General features: G+C 44.7%; 1 protein-coding gene across 1 annotated transcript in view; it reads left to right on the top strand.

Annotated features, from left to right (window-relative positions):
• The first annotated feature begins 3,784 nt into the window (after positions 1-3,784).
• LOC138369556 (uncharacterized) overlaps positions 3,785-22,290 on the top strand; it is a 35,790-nt gene continuing 17,284 nt past the window's right edge. The window contains exon 1 of the mRNA XM_069332974.1: positions 3,785-3,985. Coding sequence (XP_069189075.1) covers positions 3,785-3,985 — 201 coding nt within the window. The remainder of the gene's footprint in view (positions 3,986-22,290) is intronic.

Raw genomic sequence — 22,290 nt, 5'->3', positions numbered from 1 at the left:
TAAACAAAAAAAGTTTCAGTATACAACACATGTCAGACCAATTCCGGAATATGCATCACCAGCCACCTCGTTCTCTTGAGTAGCCACAACAGACAAAAAACGGTGTACTAATACACGTGACCCTAACCTAACCGACCCACGGCATAGAAAACGTGGCTGTGTGCAACCCGTCCTCATAATAGCCACGTCGCATTTTGACGTATACGATACCTCAGGCCAAAAACTGTCGTACTAGAAAATGGTTGCGGCTTGCGAAACTGACCTATGTCCCGTTTTCTGTTGGTGGGTCCTCTGGTAGGTTAGGATAGGGCACTTTAATACGACAGTTTCTTGACGTTGGGAACGCTCCCAAGAACGGGCTGATCTGTGAGGCGCAATGATTCATACCTGGATCATACCTGGAGAGGGTGTCGAGAGTTCTCCTACTCCCCGAGCCCGGCCTGGGGCCAGATTCTGGCGTCAAATTACGATGTATTATTTGAGAGAAGTTGCACCAGCTTAGTATCCATATCTCAATACAACAAAATAAATCTAGATAAAGTCTAGAGATACGCCACTACACTGGCCCCGGAGCTGAGACCCAACAGTTGCGAGAACAGACCGAAGGAAACTCACGTCACTGGAGGAGTGAACAGGGGAGACATGATCAGGAAATACAAATTGGGTGTATCATCCTGAACCGTGACGAGGTTCGAACCCTCGCCACGGCCCTTGTGGATTTGTTCATTTACACAATAAGCTCCATGAATAACTCAAAGAACAATGTTACTAGCAAAGACGAGAAATAAACAAGCGAATGTTCGAAAGCGTTCGCTTGTTATATATATATATATATATATATATATATATATATATATATATATATATATATATATATATATATATATATATATATATATATATATATATATATATATATATATATATATATATATATATAACTTGTTATATATATATATATAAATATATATTATAAATATATATTTATAAGCACTTACATAGTTTATATCATTTCATTGATTTGATATTACACAACCGAAAAGGTTTTGGAACTAGCACAGCCGCCACCTGATATGTGAAAGGCAGGGACCAAAAGCTAAAGCTCAACATAAAACAAAATTTGAACAGAGACAAATTGATGAGGAGAGCCAAGAAAGACGGAGGAGGTGGAAAAGACGATGTTTATGGAAATCAGAGAGTAATCCCAGACCTGTGTGAGGCAACGGAAGGAGGAAGTAAACGGGGACATGAAGGAGGAGGAGGAGAAGGGGAAGAGTGAATGAAGCTTGGAAAGGAGAAAGGAGTATAAAGGAGAGAGATATATATTATGAGAGGGGGTTGAGGAAAAGAAGATAGAGAGATGAAACAGAAGGATAGAGGGAGGTAGAACATGAAGACGATGATTGTGGAATAGAAGGAAGGGTAGAGAGGAGCGACAGTCCGCAAGTGCGAAGGTTTGGTGATGGATAATAGTGATAAACTATGGATAGTAGAGATGGGGATAAAAGCGAGATGAAGCCACTTGGTAAAGAAGAAAAAGAGAGAGCTGAAGGGAGAACTGTAAATAACGGTAATATTTTAGTAAAAATAGACTGAAGGAAATCAGTGAAAAACAAATGGAAGAGGAGGAGATAAGATAAATTATATATATATATATATATATATATATATATATATATATATATATATATATATATATATATATATATATATATATATATATATATATTCCATGATAGAACAGAAAAGGTCCCAGTGAAAGAGGAACGTGTGTGTGTGTGTGTTTGTGTGTGTGTGTGTGTTAGAGGGACAGGGGGGGGGTGCGAGAGAGACGGGAAGGGAAGAGAAAGGAGATGTAAAAGAGAAAGGGGAGTGAAAGTGGGACAGGGATAATATAAAAAAACAATTGCTATTGGAGTGGGAGTAAGGGGGAAGGGGTGGGGTGGGCGTGAAGGGTTGGCTTATGGGTGGAGGAGGGTGTTGGAAAATGACCAACCATTAATGGTATTAAGATACCATTACTCCACCATTAATTTGCTAAAACCCTTCCCCACCCCCCCTCCACCTTACTATACCTGCCTCAATAAAACTAACCCAAGACCCAACCATTCATAAACAAAATCGCCCATTTAAAACATAGACACCTGAAACTTTTGCCCCATAAATCCCCCCCCTCCCCCCCCCTCTCCCTTGTACCCCCCTAACAACCCCCGCCCACCCCCCCCACCCCCACCTCCCACTCCACACGTCACCAATAACGAGCCGTTCAAAGGCCATTTGCGCTATCCATAACCGTAAAATGCGTCAGATACTTTGCTCTTTCCTATTTTACCTCAGCCGATGTCGTATACACCACAAAAGCCCCCCAAAAGGCCATCGTATACTCCACAAAAGGCCCCCCCCCTCCTCCTCCAAGGGGACACCTGCTCTTGGCCTTTATTTCGCAATCAACCGCCATAAATGTGAAGTTTTCTGACAAAACGGCTTTTTTTTTTGTTCCGAAGTCAACTATGCAACTTTAACCCCGGAGTGTTAAAGGACAAATTGGTTAGCAAAAATGTGTTTTGATTGTCTTCAAGTGGCATCGAAGTCGTTTGATTAAGAAAGTGACTCGACGCTCAGTATGATTAAATGAGAGAAAGTTTGGGATTTTAAGGTAAACCGATCAAATGTGTCTTTAAAGCACGTGTCGTGAGGGTCTTTAAAGCACGTGTCGTGAGGGTCTTTAAAGCACGTGTCGTGAGGGTCTTTAAAGCACGTGTCGTGAGGGTCTTTAAACCACGTGTCGTGAGGGTCTTTAAACCACGTGTCGAGAGGGTCTTTAAACCACGTGTCGTGAGGGTCTTTAAACCACGTGTCGAGAGGGTCTTTAAACCACGTGTCGTGAGGGTCTTTAAACCACGTGTCGTGAGGGTCTTTAAACCACGTGTCGTGAGGGTCTTTAAACCACGTGTCGTGAGGGTCTTTAAACCCCATATCGAGAGGGTCTTTAAACCCCATATCGAGAGGGCTTTATACCCTATACCCAGAGGGTCTTTAAACCCCTTGTCGAGTGGGTCTTTAAACCCCATGTCGAGAGGGTCTTTAACCCCCATATCGAGAGGGTCTTTAAACCCCACGCAGCGCTGAATAATAAGTGCGTGAAGGATAAATAACCACGTGTAAATAACAACCAACTCACCAAATATAACCAAAACCAACGCACCGTAACCTAACCTAACCTAACCTAACCTAACCTAACCTAACCTAACCTAACCTAACCTAACCTAACCTATCCTAGGGTTAACCAACCCACTCAACTTAACCAAGTTGGGCCTAAACATACACGGGGGGAGGGGGGGTAGAGGGAAACTTATGACGTCATAGGAAGTGACGTCATACCTCGTGCATACCAATAAACACAATAATAAAACTCCTAAGAATTGTGATATTTCGTCCTTGAATCTTCCTGTTTTCTTATACTCTATGTACTCACCTAGTTGTGCTTGCGGGGGTTGAGCTCTGGCTCTTTGGTACCGCCTCTCAACAGTCAGTCAACTGATGTACAGGTTCCTGAGCCTATTCAAGGAATATGAACGAATATGTTTCAAGAGGCGTTCCCTTTTCGCCTCTTTCCCCAACCCCGAGCCTCTCCCCTTTCCCATTCTCTACCCTTTCCCCCCTATCCTCCCCCTATCCTCCCCCTTGCCCCCATCCCATCCTCTCTCTTTCCCCCTTCACTCCTTATTCCTTTCCCACTAACCCTTCAGAACCTTAAGCCCAACATGAAACCATACCAGACATCATGGATCAGCTGATAAGTATAAATGCTAGTGATGTCACTGATGTCACTAGTGATGTCACTGATGTCACTAGTGATGTCACAAGTGATGTCACAAGTGATGTCACAAGTGATGCCACTGATGATGTCACCGGTGATGTCACTGGTGATGTCACCGACGATGTCACTGGTGACGTCACTGATGATGCAATTGGTGATCCGCTTGTCAGAAAATAACCTATGAGCTCACTGATCTGGTGTCAACCGTCCCTGGTGGAATAAATAAACAATTATGACAGACACGGATTACATGTAGGCATTAATTAACAGCTGTACGTTAGCTGAATAAACAACTCACGACGTCATAGATGAGATTAGGAAGTGACGTCATAGATAAGCCTAGGGGGTGACGTCATAGGTGAGCCTAGGAGGTGACGTCATAGATAAGCCTAGGGGGTGACGTCATAGATGAGCCTAGGAGGTGACGTCGTAGATGAGCCTAGGAAGCGACGTCATAGATGAGCCTAGGAGGTGACGTCGTAGATGAGCCTAGGAGGTGACGTCATAGATGAGCCTAGGGAGTGACGTCATAGATGAGCCTAGGGAGTGACGCAGCGAGTCAAGAGCTCCAGCAATTATTCCAAAATATAACTCCTTCGCAACATTTAGTACATATTGCCATTTGTGAATTTATGAATATTTACTGTTTATATATATATATATATATATATATATATATATATATATATATATATATATATATATATATATATATATATATATATATATATATTATTAAATATGACCGAAAAAGTAAGATTAATAATTCTAACACGAATTTTCTCAATCTTTCGTACATTACGCTTCACTGTTGGAGGTAAATCAAAAATCACTTCTCCAAAATTCATTTTTATTTCTAGTCTGACGCGACACGGGCGCGTTTCGTAAAACTTATTACATTTTCAAAGACTTCACAAATACACAACTGATTAGAACTTGCGTTTCCCTCATTTTATATCTACATTTGAGTGAGGAGGGAAGGGTGATGTGGCATTACATTTGAGTGAGGTGGGAAGGATGATGTGGCATTAACACAAGACAGAACACTAGAGGATATTAATAGGGTATTAAAAGTATCAACACAAGACAGAACAGAAACAATGGGTATTGAATAGAAGTGTTTGTAGAAAGCCTATTGGTCCATATTTCTTGATGCTTCTATATTGGAGCGGAGTCTTGAGGTGGGTAGAATATAGTTGTGCAATAATTGGCTGTTGATTGCTGGTGTTGACTTCTTGATGTGTAGTGCCTCGCAAACGTCAAGCCGCCTGCTATCGCTGTATCTATCGATGATTTCTGAACACAGAAATCATCGATAGATACAGCGATAGCAGGCGGCTTGACGTTTGCGAGGCACTACACATCAAGAAGTCAACACCAGCAATCAACAGCCAATTATTGCACAACTATATTCTACCCACCTCAAGACTCCGCTCCAATATAGAAGCATCAAGAAATATGGACCAATAGGCTTTCTACAAACACTTCTATTCAATACCCATTGTTTCTGTTCTGTCTTGTGTTGATACTTTTAATACCCTATTAATATCCTCTAGTGTTCTGTCTTGTGTTAATGCCACATCATCCTTCCCACCTCACTCAAATGTAATGCCACATCACCCTTCCCACCTCACTCAAATGTAGATATAAAATGAGGGAAACGCAAGTTCTAATCAGTTGTGTATTTGTGAAGTCTTTGAAAATGTAATAAGTTTTACGAAACGCGCCCGTGTCGCGTCAGACTAGAAATAAAAATGAATTTTGGAGAAGTGATTTTTGATTTACCTCCAACAGTGAAGCGTAATGTACGAAAGATTGAGAAAATTCGTGTTAGAATTATTAATCTTACTTTTTCGGTCATATTTAATAATATATGTCTACAGGAAAGACTGCTACCAAAATATACTAATATATATATATATATATATATATATATATATATATATATATATACACAAATTGCACCGACAATTGTTTATGGAAATATACACCACAATCAGTTGGATTGTGTTACAATTGAAAAACAATAGGTGTGCAAGGGGTTAGTGTAAAAATGTGTAATGGAGTGAGTTGATGACGCAGCTTCCTAATGGGGGCTGATTGACAGATGGGTCCAGCTGGGCTCCTCTTACACACCCGGGTAATATGGCCATTATATAATAGTGTGGATATCTAATGTAGACACACACACACACACACACACACACACACACACACACACACACACACACACACACACACACACACACACACACGTTTCAATGGGAGTATATAAAACTTTTAAACTTGGATTTATTGGTACAGCGTCCGCCTCGCTGTCGGCGTTCGATACCCGATGGTTGAAGTAACTGAGCACCTTACTTTTCAACTTCAAACCTGCCACTAGTAGATCACATTACTTAAATAGCATCCGGAAACCTGGAAATGTCCTCAAACCTACAGTTAATCTTCTGAATACATGTAATACTACGTATGAAAGACCAACCTCTTGAATATGCAGCCACGGAATTAAATCATCATCTGTTTAGATATTTTACAAGTTTACAAAAAGGTCCAGATAAGTGCAGCAGGACTTAGTGCAGAAGATCGGGAACTGAACGATAGTGAAAGGTTGTGGGAAATGCGAGTACATACTGTAGATACAGTACCTTTGACGGAAAGGCAGCTTATATAATCAGAGTAAGTATAGCTTATATAATCAGAGCAAGTATAGGTTATATAATCACTGAAATTGCTCATATACTCAGAGCAAGTATAGATTATATAATCACTGGAAGTTGCTCATATAATCAGAGCAAGTATAGATTATATAATCACTGGAAGTTGCTCATATAATCAGAGCAAGTATAGATTATATAATCACTGGAAGTTGCTCATATAATCAGAGCAAGTATAGCTTATATAATCACTGGAAGTTGTTCATATAATCAGAGCAAGTATAGCTTATATAATCACTGGAAGTTGCTCATATAATCAGAGCAATTACAGCTTATATAATCACTTGAAGTTGCTCATATAATCAGAGCAAGTATAGCTTATATAATCACTGGAGGCTGCCTTAACAATCGTTGACAGCAGCTCAGCAAAATCCATGACATGCCAGGCCCGGCATCAATATAATTTTGTTTTCATGATTTTCCAAGAATTTCCCATGACTGTTCGCAGTGTGGGTGATGGACGGACGCTCGGACGGACGCCCTCTTCTGTTGCGTTATAAAGTTCGATAGTTTGATTGATTCATTGATGAAGATTAAGCTACCCAAGAGGTGGCACGGGCATGAATAGCCCATAAGTAGTAGAATTTTTATTTTTCTTGGGAAGGGAAAGGGAATTTTCATGGGAAAAAAGGCAAGTCATTACGATTATATGGCACTTGGAAGGGGCCAGGATAAGGATTTGGGATGAGATGAAGGATTGGTATGAAACCAATCGGATGGTCGGGGATTGAACGCCGACCTACAGAAACGAGACCGTCGCTCTACCGTCCAGCCCAAGTGTGTGTTATACTGTGTGCTTAGGTCCCGTTTAAATCGTCAGGCTGCTATCGCGGGGGAGGATACTGCTTGACAGTATTTATGAGGGTGTCCAGCTGCTGGACACCTTTTTAGACCAGAAGAGTGACAGTGTTGATGGCTTCAGGGTGGGTACTGCAAGATTCAGGGACTCTTAAAGCTCTTCTAAGGTCGTTGGTTGCTTCACATTCCAGGAGACGGTGAAGTAGTGGCATTTCTGTGATTGTTTGGCAGTCTATAATGTGTTGTAAAGTTTGTTATAAAGAGCACCTACACCTCACTGTTCACTTAGTCATTCCACACTCATACTAACTACTACTACTTCTTCTTCTCACTCAGACGAACACACACACACACACACACACACACACACACACACACACACACACACACACACACACACACACACACACACACACACACACACACAATTGAGCCGGTGGCCGAGCGGACAGCAGGCTGGGCACGCAATCCTGTGGTCCCGGGTTCAATCCCGGGCGCCGGCGAGAAACGATGGGCAGAGTTTCTTTCACCCTATGCCCCTGTTACCTAGCAGTAAATAGATGCCTGGGAAGTCAGTCAGCTGTCGCGGGCAGCTTCCTGGGGTGTGTATTCACCTAGTTGTATTCACCTAGTTGTGGTAGCGGGGGTAGCTTTGCTCTTACGGCCCGCCTCTCAACTTTGCCCATTTGTTTCTGCTTGGTGCGGGAATCGAACCCGCGTCACAGAATTACGAGTCCTGCGCTCTATCCACCAGGCTACCAGGCCCCTGTGCGTGTGTGTGTGTGTGTGTGTGTGTGTGTGTGTGTGTGTGTGTGTGTGTGTGTGTGTGTGTGTGTGTGTGTGTGTGTGTGTGTGGAGTGGAAAAAAAAAGTAGTAGTAGAAACAGTTGATTGACAGTTGAGAGGCGGGCCGAAAGAGCAGAGCTCAACCCCCGCAAGCACAACTAGGTGAGTACACACAAACAAACAACTTCCTGTACAAACAATCATGACACACCCGCCTCCAACATGCAGACGGCTCCGTCAAGCACACACACACACACCTTCCCCAGGAGTTAACCCCTGCAATCACTCCACTTCCCCTCTTTACAAGCACAGTCTTCCCCTCTTCCTTTCGAGTACCTACATCCCTTTCCTTCCAGCAACACATCAAACATCACCAGCTCAAAATTGAGCGGAGAGTCTCTCCGCTCAATTTTGAGAGAAAACTCTCTCTCTCTCTCTCTCTCTCTCTCTCTCTCTCTCTCTCTCTCTCTCTCTCTCTCTCTCTCTCTCTCTCTCTCTCTCTCTCTCTCTCTCTCTCTCTCTCTCTCTCTGTCTCTCTCTGGCCTCTTGGGGTGGACGGTAGAGCGACGGTCTCGCTTCATGCAGGTCGGCGTTCAATCCCCGACTGTCCAAGCGGTTAGACACCGTTCCTTTCCCCTGTCCCATCCCAAATCCTTATCCTGACCCCTTCCAAGTGCTATATAGTCGTAATGGCTTGGCGCTTTTCCATTATTGTTCCTTCCTTCCTTCCTTCTCTCTAGTACTCTTTTTTTTTCATCGCCACACACAAAGATCTGCTTCTATTTTGCATACTGGTGAACACACACACATACACACAGCTCCCAAAGCGATGTGAGTACACACACACATATTGGCAGAATTTGTTTCACTCTGATGCCCCTGTTCACCTAGCAGTAAATAGGTACCAGGAAGTTAGACAATTGCATCTAAACTACTGCGACCGATTAAAATGCCTAAATCTGTATTCTCTTGAGCGCATGTGTGAGAGATACATAATAATTTACACCTGGAAAATAGTAGAGGGGCTGGTCCCAAACCTGCACACAGAAATAACATCACATGAGAGCAGAAGGCATGGCAGGATGTGCAGAATACCCCCGTTGAAGAGCAGAGGTGCAACAGGTACTCTGAGAGAGAACTCTAACATCAGAGGCCCGAGACTGTTCAACACGCTTCCACTACACATAAGGGGCATAACTGGCTGACCCCTCACAGTGTTCAAGGAGAATTGGACAAGCACCTCCAAAGGATACCTGATCAACCAGGCTGTGACTCACACGTCAGGCTGCGAGCAGCCGCGTCCCACAGCCTGGTTGACCAGACCACCAACCAGGAGGCCTGTCAGAGACCGGACCGCGACCACGTTCATCTCCAGAACCAACAACAGGTAGGCAGGCTGTACTATACCTGCTGCCTTACTTAGTACTTCCTTAGTACTACCCAAGTACAACTGGGGAAGTACAGACTCAAAGCTTACAGCCTAAAACTACCTTTCTTAACTCTGTACCAAATTGACTTACTTATTCCACTCGCTTCCTTCCCTCTATTTCCATAGGTGAGGCACTCCACTCCCTCGAGCTAAAAATAAATAGATTTTTTACTTCCTTTTCCCTTCATCCTCCCTTACATCCGTTTCTCCCAAACAACTACAAACAAACTTCCTGTAAATGCAAGCCGCCCCCTCATCTCTCTCTCTCTCTCTCTCTCTCTCTCTCTCTCTCTCTCTCTCTCTCTCTCTCTCTCTCTCTCTCTCTCTCTCTCTCTCTCTCTCTCTCTCTCTCCCTCTCTCTCTCTCTCTCTCTCTCTCTCTCTCTCTCTCTCTCTCTCTCTCTCTCTCTCTCTCTCTCTCTCTCTCTCTCTCTCTCTCTCTCTCTCCCTCCCTCTCCCCTCCACATATTAGAGTCTTACGCCACCCCAACATAGAACTACACATTCCGCAGCATCGTTTATCCTAAAGACTTCTACAAATCAGAGGAATCATTGGACCACAGCACCGTCACAAGGTATTTGAAGTAAGAAAAGCAGAAGAACGAGTCTGTGAATTTGTATGATGGTACACAGGTACAGCTGGTACAAGGGTACAGCTGGTACACGGGTACAGTTGCAGACGATAACCTCAAGTATCATGGACGAAAAGGTGGTGGTCGCAGGAGAGACTGTAATAGATAGAATTCGTCTTGGGTACAAGTACCCATGGAACCTACATTAAATACTACATTGTTTGAAAAAAAACCTAATTGTCAAATATAGACAGACAGACAGACATGATGGCGGCCATCTCCCCCCCCCCTTTCGCACCCTCAAGAAAATGCAAACTTAAAGGACTGGTAAATATTGGTATCTTGCTGGACGATCTGTTCATTTGAGATAGTTATTTAAGTATACTTGAGACAGTTAAGCAAGTCCCAGCTGTGTCTGGGTACAAGTGACAGGATGAACAACCCAGCGGGTTTTCTTCCTATTGGGGAGTGTTGTACATGCTGCTATGGCGGTGATGAGTGGCGCTGCCCAATAAACTCCCCTTCGTGGCAAAATACTAAATGAAATCCTACAACCCAGCGGGTTTTCTTCCTATTGGGGAGTGTTGTACTTGCTGCTATGGCGGTGTGTCCACTCACAAGATGGCGCTGCCCAATAAACTCGCCCCTCGGGGCCAAATTTAAAAAAAAATTAAAAAAAATCCTACAACCACACACGCGAATGGACCGGGAGCTGTAGCTCAACCGTGCCACCTGATAGTCAAGCTGAGGATGTTTATACCGCGAGTCGACCTCTGACACTCCCCAAAGAGAGGCCCTTGTGTGAGGCCGGGTCGTCGAGGACGGCCCGGGACGAGGGGGTCCAGGCCTGTGTGTGCGAGTCTGTGAGGAGAGAAGTGGGGGGCAAGTCGCTCAAGTAGAGCGTAAGGGGGATTTAATTTGATTTTAATTTTGAGCCAGTGAAAGAGTTTACAGGGCAGCGTCACTCATCTTGTGAGTTAACATACAGTCATGGGGATAGTATGAGGCAGCGTCACTCATCTTGTGAGTTAACATACAGTCATGGGGACAGTATGAGGCAGCGTCACTCATCTTGTGATTGAACATACAGTCATGGGGACAGTATGAGGCAGCGTCACTCATCTTGTGATTGAACATACAGTCATGGGGACAGTATGAGACAACGTCACTCATCCTGTGAGTGAACACAACGCCATGGGACAGTATGGAACAACGTCACTCATCCTTTGAGTGAACACAACGCCGTAGGGACAGTATGGGACAACGTCACTCATCCTGTGAGCGAACACCCTTCAGAGCAGCACAGACAATACTCTTCAAGGCTGATGAAAGTACAGAGGAAAGATTAAAGGCACTTAACCTTACGTCGCCTAAGACTTAAATATAAAAAAAAGAGACATAATTACCATATACAAAATACTCATAAAAATTGATGGAGGGAAGACAAGGATTTGGAAAGGGCAGTGCACGGAGAATGGAGCTGCAGAATCTGTAGTGAGAGTAGCGGACATGACCACTACCTGAGAGATTGTGCCTACCTAAGAGACATTAGAAATACGTGAAGAATACTAAACCCCACATTGAGGTAGGAAACACAGTATGTCAAAAATATAGATACTGATTTTAAAAGACTCCCTCACTTTGCACCCGCAAGATAACGTAGGTTTAAGGATTAGTGAACGTTAATCTTCTTGATTAACGATAAACTGTTCACTTGAGTGAAGTAGGTCCCGGCTGCGTCAGAAACAAGTGGCAGGATGAACAATCCAGCGGGTTCTTTTTTTTATTGTGGGATGTTGAACATGCTGCTGTGTTAGGATGTTCGCTCATCCTGTGTTAGGATGTTAGGATGATGACGCTGCCCGACACACAGGCGGAAACTAAGGACCCAAATGAGCGCTAGGAATATTTAAACTAACTTGTTCACTCACAACACGAGCACTCACTAGGGCGTGAGTGGTGAATGTAGTGTTAAATGTGCATATGAAAGAGAGACGAGTCCCGTGAGCTGAAGCTCAACCCCTCCAACTCAAACCCCCTTTCACCACCTCCACCCACAACCCCCCCAACCCCACCATCACATCCACCCCTCCTCAAATATAATAATAATAAACTATTATTATCAATATTCCTATCTGCTTATCTCCACATTCACCCCATTCAAGCACCCTCCCCTCCCCCATTACCCCTTCCCCTACCCCAGCCCCTCCACCCCCTCTACCCTACCTCCCCCTACTCCCTCCCTCCCTCCCTCTACCTCACCACAGATGAAGAAGGGAGGCCCTTCATCATCTGTGGTGCGTTGTTGCCTGTGGCCCTTCACAGTGGTATTTCGAACACCCCCCCCCCTCCCCCTCCCCAACTCCCCCCTCCCCCAACTCCCCCCCTCTTTACGTTATCCAGGTCACTGCTCTCCTAGTTGATTCCTTCTTTCTCCGTCACGTCTTTCCCTCTTTTCTTTTTACTTTCTTTCTCCCCTTTTTTATCTCTTCTTCCTTTCTTTCTCCCTTTTTTATATCTCCTTTTCTTCTTCCTTTCTTCCTTCATTCTCCTCTTTTTCAGTCCACTTTTTCTTTTCTTATCCTTCATTCTCTTCATTCTCTTCTTCCTAAACATTTTCCTTCCTCTTCTTTTTGTTTTTTCTTCTCTTTTTCTTCCTCTTTCTCTTTTCTACCTCCTCTTCCGTCCTCTTTTTTTTTTGTAATTTCCTTTACTTGCTGCGTCTCTTCCCCCTCCGAGTCCCTTATGTTCCTTTTATGGTGACTCGTATTTTTATTGTCCTCCTTTTGTCTCTTTATCTCTATTTACCGTATCTTCCCTCTTCCTCTACGCCTCGTGCCTCTGCTTCCCTCCCCTCGTTCGCATTTCCCCTCCAATTATTATGTTTTTGCAGCCATTTTCATTTTGACTTAAATTTGGCCTTTAGTTTCCCCTTCTCTCTCTCTCTCTCTCTCTCTCTCTCTCTCTCTCTCTCTCTCTCTCTCTCTCTCTCTCTCTCTCTCTCTCTCTCTCTCTCTCTCTCTCTCTCTCTCTTATTTGTCTTCTTTCGCTGTCATGTAATCATTATAAGTTATATAGATTAGTTTACCCTGTGGATTAAGGTACTCTTTGGATTAGTTGATTGTTTTAAAGAGTACTGTTTACCCTAGGGATTGGTTTGCCGTGTATTAATTTAAATTATGGAATGATTTACCCTGTGGATCAGTTTACCGTGTACTGCTTTAACTTTTGGACTATTGTACCCTGCGTATGGGTTTACACTGTGTTTACACATGATTTACCCTTGGTTTATACTGTGTTTACTCTGGGTTTACCCTCTGAATTCGATTCGAATGTTGATTTGTTAGATTCACATCCTGCTCGCGTGAAGAATTATCATAGATTTCAGCTGCATTGTTTGGTTCCTCTCCGTCGAAGAGGAGAGAAACGAAATAATGGAAAATACACCTGGAAGATACTGGAGGGCCAAGTACCAAATCTACACAGTAAAATAACAACGTACTGGAGTGAACGATTTGGAAGAAAATGGAGAATAGAACCAGTGAAGAGCAGAGGTGCCATAGGCACAATCAGAGAACACTGTATAAACATCAGAGGTCCGCGGTTGTTCAACGTCCTCCCAGCAAGCATAAGAAATATTGCCGGAACAACCGTGGACATCTTCACGAGGAAACTAGATTTATTCCTCCAAGGAGTGCCGGACCAACCGGGCTGTGGTGGGTATGTGGGCCTGCGGGCCGCTCCAAGCAACAGCCTAGTGGACCAAACTCTCACAAGTCAAGCCTGGCCTCGGGCCGGGTTTGGGGAGTAGAAGAACTCCCAGAACCCCATCAACCAGGTATCAACCAGGTAACCAGGAATGTAATGGAATCAGACCCCTTCTTTGATTCCATTACATTCAAGCTGGCAGCGAGCAGGAATTAAGCTTCCTCGTCAACCTATACGTGGCCTTCCACACCACTGACGGCTACAGCTGTCAACAAGGTGTAAGTGCACACCAATTTTAAATAGGCACCCAAACCAGTTAAGCTTGTGACGTAGAACAGAGCCCCATTTTGTGTGTCTTAAGCTTAAGCGGGCGTCTTCAATGGACGGCAATTCGCGATGGACGCGAACTGAGGGAGTCTGGATGGGATGATGGCTCAAGGTCCGCCATCAACACCGCCTCTGTGGAGCGCAGGAGCTGTGGATGAACACCCCGCAGCTTTCACATTCCTCGTCTGTGGCTCCTGTGTCGCAACGTCCAGGGTTTATGACCTCAGATGCACAGCTGGCAATGAGGGAACTTGGCCTATGAGGCGTCTGGCGAATGAGGAGTCTTGGGTATGAGGGAGCCTGGGGTGTGAGGAGCCTGGCGTGTGAGGAGCCAGCTGGTGAGAGGAGAAGAGGGAGTCATCACCAGCCACCTGCCGAGGACGCGCGAGCCGCCTGCACCCTGAGGTAGATGAACTAAGTCGCCAGACGCTCATAAAACCTGGTATTGGGGATAAGGGAGGCGGAGCTGCGGGCCCCATAAAGGTCTCCTTGTTTTCCTACCCCCACCTCCTTCACACGCACACACACGCACGCACGCACATATTGGTGGCCTCGCAGCTAAGTGGGCAGTGCTTGGTAGTCGTAGTTCTAATGGCCCGGGTTCGATTCCCAACGGAGGCGGAAACAAATGAGAAGAGTTTCTTTCATCCTCATTTTTCCTGTTCCCCTAGCAGTAAATAGGTACCTGGGAGTTAGACAGCTGTTACGGGCTGCTTCCTGGGCGCGTGTGTGTGTGTGTGTGTGTGTGTGTGTGTGTGTGTGTGTGTGTGTGTGTGTGTGTGTGTGTGTGTGTGTGTGTGTGTGTGTGTGTGTGTGGAAAAAAATTAGTAGTTAGTAACAGTTGAGAGGCGGCCCGAAAGAGCAGAGCTCAAGCACAACTAGGTGAACACACACACACACACACACACACACACACACACACACACACACACACACACACACACACACACACACACACACACACACACACACACACACACTAACACACACATCTGGGAGGGGAAATCCTGCAAGAGACAAATAGAGAGAAGGATCTGGGGGTTGATATCACACCGAACCTATCCCCAGAGGCCCACATCAAAAGAATATCATCAGCGGCATATGCTAGACTGGCCAACATAAGAACTGCCTTCAGAAACTTGTGTAAGGAATCTTTCAGAACCCTGTATACCACTTATGTAAGACCAATCCTGGAGTATGCAGCTCCAGCCTGGAGTCCATACCTAGTTAAACACAAGACAAAGTTAGAGAAGATTCAGCGGTATGCCACCAGGCTCGTCCCGGAACTGAGAGGATTGAGCTACGAGGAAAGGCTAAAGGAGCTGAACCTCACATCCCTGGAAAACAGAAGAGTAAGGGGAGACATGATAACCACCTACAAAATTCTCAGGGGAATTGACAGGGTGGACAAAGACAAACTCTTCAGCACGGGTGGGACACGAACAAGGGGACACAGGTGGAAACTTAGTACCCAGATGAGCCACAGAGACGTTAGAAAGAATTTTTTCAGTGTCAGAGTAGTTAATAAATGGAATGCACTAGGAAGTGATGTGGTGGAGGCTGACTCCATACACAGTTTCAAATGTAGATATGATAGAGCCCAGTAGGCTCAGGAATCTGTACACCAGTTGATTGACAGTTGAGAGGCGGGACCAAAGAGCCAAAGCTCAACCCCCGCAAGCACAATTAGGTGAGTACACAGCTGGCCTGGTAGCCTGGTGGATAGCGCGCAGGACTCGTAATTTTGTGGCGTGGGTTCGATTCCCGCACCAGGCAGAAACAAATGGGCAAAGTTTCTTTCACCCTGAATGCCCCTGTTACCTAGCAGTAAATAGGTACCTGGGCGTTAGTCAGCTGTCACGGGCTGCTTCCTGGTGTGTGTATGTGTGTGTGTGGAGAAAAAAAAGTAGTTAGTAAACAGTTGATTGACAGTTGAGAGGCGGGCCGAAAGAGCAAAGCTCAACCCCCGCAAACACAACTAGGTGAATACACACACACACACACACACACACACACACACACACACACACACACACACACACACACACACACACACACACACACACACACACATACACACACACACACACACACACACACACACACACACACACACACACACACACACACACACACACACATTGTGATGTGGTGGAGGCTGACTCCATACACAGTTTCAAATGTAGATACTACAGAGCCCGATAGGCTCAGGAATCTGTACACCTGTTGATTGACGGTTGAGAGGCGGGACCAAAGAGCCAGAGCTCAACCCCCGCAAACACAACTAGGTGAGTACAACTAGGTGAGTACACACACACACACACACACACACACACACACACACACACACACACACACACACACACACACACACACACACACTACCCCACCATCAACATTATCTTGACCCACACTAATTTACTCATTGAGAACTCTCTCTTCATCTACTCCCGACACCAATTTAGACCTCAATTGCCCTGACCTTATTAAGTTAAACGGAACGGTCTTTTAACTAGACACTTTAGCTCGTACGGAATTTAAAATGTTACATTTGTATTTGAATTCCAAATGATTATACAATGTTCCACAAAAACTGAGGGGTTAGAAATGTTATATACAATATACAAACGCAGAGAGAAAGTTAGTGGGAAAAAGGATTGCTTGTTAAGAAATTCCATAATTGGCTGAAGCTTTCCACGCACTTGTGGTTATAATGAGCAAATATCTGAGGAATGCCAGAGTCGACAGTGTTGGCAGCCCTGGTCCTGGACTCCCTCCCCCCTCCCCACCTCTTCTTAGCCCCCTGGCGGCCGCCGGAGTAAATGTTTGCCACACACACACACACACACACACACACACACACACACATCACACACACACACACACACATACACACACACACACACACACACACACACATCACACACACACACACACACACACACACACACACACACACACACACACACACACACACACACACACACACACACACACACACACACACACACAGGTGAGGTGGGGGGGGGGGAGCTAGCTGGCTGAGTGGACAGCACTCTAGACTCGTGGACCTAGGGACCAGGGTTCGATCCCGGCAGCCGGTGGAAAAATAAATGGGCAGAGTTTCCTTCACCCAGATGCCCCTGTTACCTAGCAGCAAATAGGTACCTGGGAGTTAGACAGCTGCTATGGGTTGCTTCCTGGTTGTGTGAGTGTGAAAATATAATTAGTTAGTTAGTAGTTAGTAACAGTTTACTGATTGACAGTTGAGAGGCGAGCCGAAAGAGCAAAGTTCAACCCCCGCAAGAACAACTAGGTAAATACACAGTGGGCTAAGTCGTTGGCTGATAACCGAGAAATTCTAAAGTCCGCTCAGATGTTTCCTTTCTAGATATGACAAGCGAGGTCGGTATTGTGAAGGCCTAGTTGAGGCCTGGCCAAAACTGTTGTGTGTGTGTGTGTGTGTGTGTGTGTGTGTGTGTGTGTGTGTGTGTGTGTGTGTGTGTGTGTGTGTGTGTGTGTGTGTGTGTGTTTGTGTGTGTGTGTGTGGCAAAATAGCCAAATCTTTGATGCAAAATTTTCTCGCGTGCCAACCGAAATTTTGGGGAACATATTGTTATTTCGTGTCTTGTAAGTCTTACAAGAACCTTTCAAATAATCAAAGATCTTTCTAGAGCGGGAAAATCAAAAAATATTCTTTGAGTGACTATTTAACGTCTCGTAAGATTGAATGAACGTAAAATTTAGTGAAGAAATTTGTATTTAAAAGTCGTTCTACCCTACTGATAGCGGGAATACTTTTTTTTATAAGCCTTTAAATGTAATTCTCGCTGCCATATACACCCACACAATTTCAAAAAGGAATTTTTTTTAAACATCAGCAAGAGAGTAAACAATAATTCAGATTTTTTTCTTTTTCTTTCATTTATCCGATGAAACAAGTCCGTATGTTTTCAAGTCCTTCCTTTCTCACCCAAGAAGTTGATTTAAGAACAACCATTGCTTCGACAAGGAGCAAAGTACAATGCCAAATTGATGCTTTGGTCAGAGAGCGCGTCCTTTCCCAGATTATTGACATTGATGGCTCCTTGCACCAGTCCCATGGTGCAGCTGGAAGTGCAGTTGTTGTGACAGGGAGAGATGGTTCCTTCTCCCATGAGTGTGGAGCGCGTATAAGTAACTGGGCCTCCACTCTTCAAACAGAATTGGTTGCCATAATCCTTGCACTCGAGCGGGTATATGATTCCAAGGTTTACACGCTAATTGTAACTCCATGTCATCCTTGACTGCCCTCAGCTCCCTAAGGCATAACTGTGACGTGCTTGTCTCTGAAGCCAGACAAGTATACTTTAATTTGGTGAAATAATCAATGATGGAGTCAGACTTTGTCTCCTGTGGATTCCTTCCCTCCGAATGCATGATAGAACTGATGAGTTGGCCAAGAGTTTTGCTCATAAAGAGGAAATTGATTACTAACTTGGACTGTCTTTGAGCAGCCTGAGAGCAGTAATATTCCGGGAACATCAACACAATCTCGTATAGACTTGAGGCAAAGTGAAATTCACACCAGTTCCTCCATCTATCATCATTCAATTATGCAGGAAGAACCGCACGTCTATTGGTCATCCAATCATGTTAGCAGACTTCTAGATGTTACCACTGCTAGGCTTAGGCTCAGCAACAAGTACCTCTGGGAGCTTGTAACATCTGCTGATGTAGATTTGACTAAATGTAAACTCTGTCAGCAGAACTATTTCCATACTTTGCGTCATTATATAATGGAATGTGAAAAAATAGCGGCATTCAGAGCTAACACCATCAATGAAGTTCAAGAAGTGTGTAAGTACTTCATTCATGATGATATACTGCCAAAAATCTTAGCGAAGTATCCAAAATTTACTTACTGTAGGTAATACATGCACATGACTGTAAAGCTGCCGCCCAGTTGAGTGGGTGTGCAGCAAGACTAGTAACTGTGTGACTCACCATAGATGTAAAGTGCCTTGTATAGTGACTGTTGTGAGCCTCTTGTTGAATCACTTGTGATACAAAAAGATTATTGATATGTACAGTAAATGTGCTTGTGTACATGGATATGTATTTGTGTACATGGATGAGTATTTGTGTACATGGATATGTATATATATATATATGTACATGTGTATGTACATCGATACATGTGTATACATGTACACATACATAGATGTGTATATATGTACATGTGTATGTAGCATTAACAAGTGTGTAACAAGCTTCAAAAGATTGTCATTTACCAAGCTAAACGAACTATGGGGTTTAGTTCTTCAACCCATTATGTGCCTCTATAACCCTTTCCACCACCGCCCAAGGGATGGGTATGGGGTGCATAATAGAGAAAGAAATTGCAACTGAATTCTCTAGCCGTTATGAGTGATGCATAAGAATTACTTGGCCCAGAAAATCTCATTGTAATCATTCACAGCACACACCTACCAAGGTTCATGATAATCGGTTCGTGAGTAAGCGAACCCAAAACGAGTATTTATTAGCCTCCCTACACTTGGTGATAAGCCTCCCTACACTTGGTGATAAGCCTCCCTACACTGTTGGTGATAAGCCTCCCTACACTGTTGGTGATAAGCCTCCCTACACTGTTGGTGATAAGCCTCCCTACACTGTTGGTGATAAGCCTCCCTACACTGTTGGTGATAAGCCTCCCTAAACTTGGTGATAAGCCTCCCTACACTTGGTGATAAGCCTGCCTACACTGTTGGTGATAAGCCTCCCTACACTTGGTGATAAGCCTCCCTACACTTGGTGATAAGCCTCCCTACACTTGGTGATAAGCCTCCCTACACTGTTGGTGATAAGCCTCCCTACACTTGGTGATAAGCCTCCCTACACTGTTGGTGATAAGCCTCCCTACACTGTTGGTGATAAGCCTCCCTACACTTGGTGATAAGCCTCCCTACACTGTTGGTGATAAGCCTCCCTACACTTGGTGATAAGCCTCCCTACACTGTTGGTGATAAGCCTCCCTACACTTGGTGATAAGCCTGCCTACACTGCTGGTGAAGGAGAGAGACGACGTCTGGCCGCCTGGCCAATGACGCAACAAGTCAAGAGGACAAAACTTGCGCGTCTGTACTCAGCGGAGCCACGCGGCGGGGGAATACCATCTTGGTTTCATTTTCTTATTACTTAAGCAGTTGTATTTGTTTATTTACTGTATTTTTACTTGGTATCGCTCTACTTAATATAAATGTCATTTATGTACAATTCTGCGAAGTTGGATATTTATTTATTGACTTATTTTTTATGGTGAGTCCATGGCTTCGCATGCCGGGGAAAAAAAACTTTGCGTGCCATTTTTGGCACGCGTGCCAAGGGTTCCCTCACCCCACGCCTAGCTTCTTTCATGGTCGGCGCTCGATCCCTTCCTCGTCAACCTTGCTACGGCCACGATAAATATTATTCTGTCATATCACAGGGCAGGTCCACCAAACACTACGCAACCCCTTACGAAACCTGTGCATCTTTCCGAAATCACTGCGGCTGTGTTTACATTTATCAAACAGTTTATGAACTCTGAAGCCCTAAGATGGTGTTTATAACAACAATAACCTTGGGTTGTGAAGTTTCGAAACTCATAATCGGTTTAACAAATGTAAACACAGCCGCCATGATTGAGGAAAGATGGTTCATGAGTTGTGGGCCGGGTATCATAACATCACATTAACCAACCCTCAACTCTGCTGTTAAATATAGGCACAAGTGTGGAAGGTTCACGCTTCAGGACCAGCCAATCACTCAAGAGAGGGAATAGAAGCCTTCAACATAATTACACTTGGCACCAACAACAGCGTCACTATAGACGTCTACACCACCAGAAGCACCAACAACAGCGTCACTATAGACGTCTACACCACCAGAAGCACCAACAACAGCGTCACTATAGACGTCTACACCACCAGAAGCACCAACAACAGCGTCACTATAGACGTCTACACCACCAGAAGTACCAACAACAGCGTCACTATAGACGTCAACACCACCAGAAGCACCAACAACAGCGTCACTATAGACGTCAACAACACCAGAAACACCAACAACAGCGTCACTATAGACGTCAACAACACCAGAAGCATCAACAACAGCGTCACTATAGACGTCAACACCACCAGAAGTACCAACAACAGCGTCACTATAGACGTCAACACCACCAGAAGCACCAACAACAGCGTCACTATAGACGTCAACACCACCAGAAGCACCAACAACAGCGTCACTATAGACGTCAACACCACCAGAAGCACCAACAACAGCGTCACTATAGACGTCAACACCACCAGAAGCACCAACAACAGCGTCACTATAGACGTCAACACCACCAGAAGCACCAACAACAGCGTCACTATAGACGTCAACACCACCAGAAGCACCAACAACAGCGTCACTATAGACGTCAACACCACCAGAAGCACCAACAACAGCGTCACTATAGACGTCAACATCTCCAGAAGCACCAACAACAGCGTCACTATAGACGTCAACACCACCAGAAGCACCAACAACAGCGTCACTATAGACGTCTACACCACCAGAAGCACCAACATCAGTAGCATAAACAGATAATTAAACCGACAGCATATCTGTAAAAATATCAACCCACAGCTACGCAACAGCAGCTGTCATAATGACCCAGCAGCCTACGCAACAGCAGCTGTTATAATGACCCAGCAGCCTACGCCACAGCAGCTGTCATAATGACCCAGCAGCCTAAGCAACAGCAGCTGTTATAATGACCCAGCAGCCTACGCAACAGCAGCTGTCATAATGACCCCAGCAGCCTACGCAACAGCAGCTGTTATAATGACCCCAGCAGCCTACGCAACAGCAGCTGTTATAATGACCCCAACAGCCTACGCAACAGCAGCTGTCATAATGACCCCAACAGCCTACGCAACAGCAGCTGTCACGTTGCGGCAACAAAACTGATTATATAAAAAAGCAGCAACAACACCAACAGCAGAAACAGACGCAAGGAAGAGTAACAAAAGCATTAGCAGCAGCTGCAGCAACAACGGCTGCAGCTGCTGGCTTATTATTGCACTGCGGCAATATTATTAGGAGTTCATAATTACCAATGTAATATG

The sequence above is a fragment of the Procambarus clarkii genome, chromosome 29 (genome assembly GCF_040958095.1).
Source record: "Procambarus clarkii isolate CNS0578487 chromosome 29, FALCON_Pclarkii_2.0, whole genome shotgun sequence".
NCBI classification, from domain to species: Eukaryota; Metazoa; Arthropoda; class Malacostraca; order Decapoda; family Cambaridae; genus Procambarus; species Procambarus clarkii.
The sequence above is the reverse complement of the archived record's forward strand: the minus strand, read 5'-3'. Positions and strand labels throughout refer to the sequence as shown.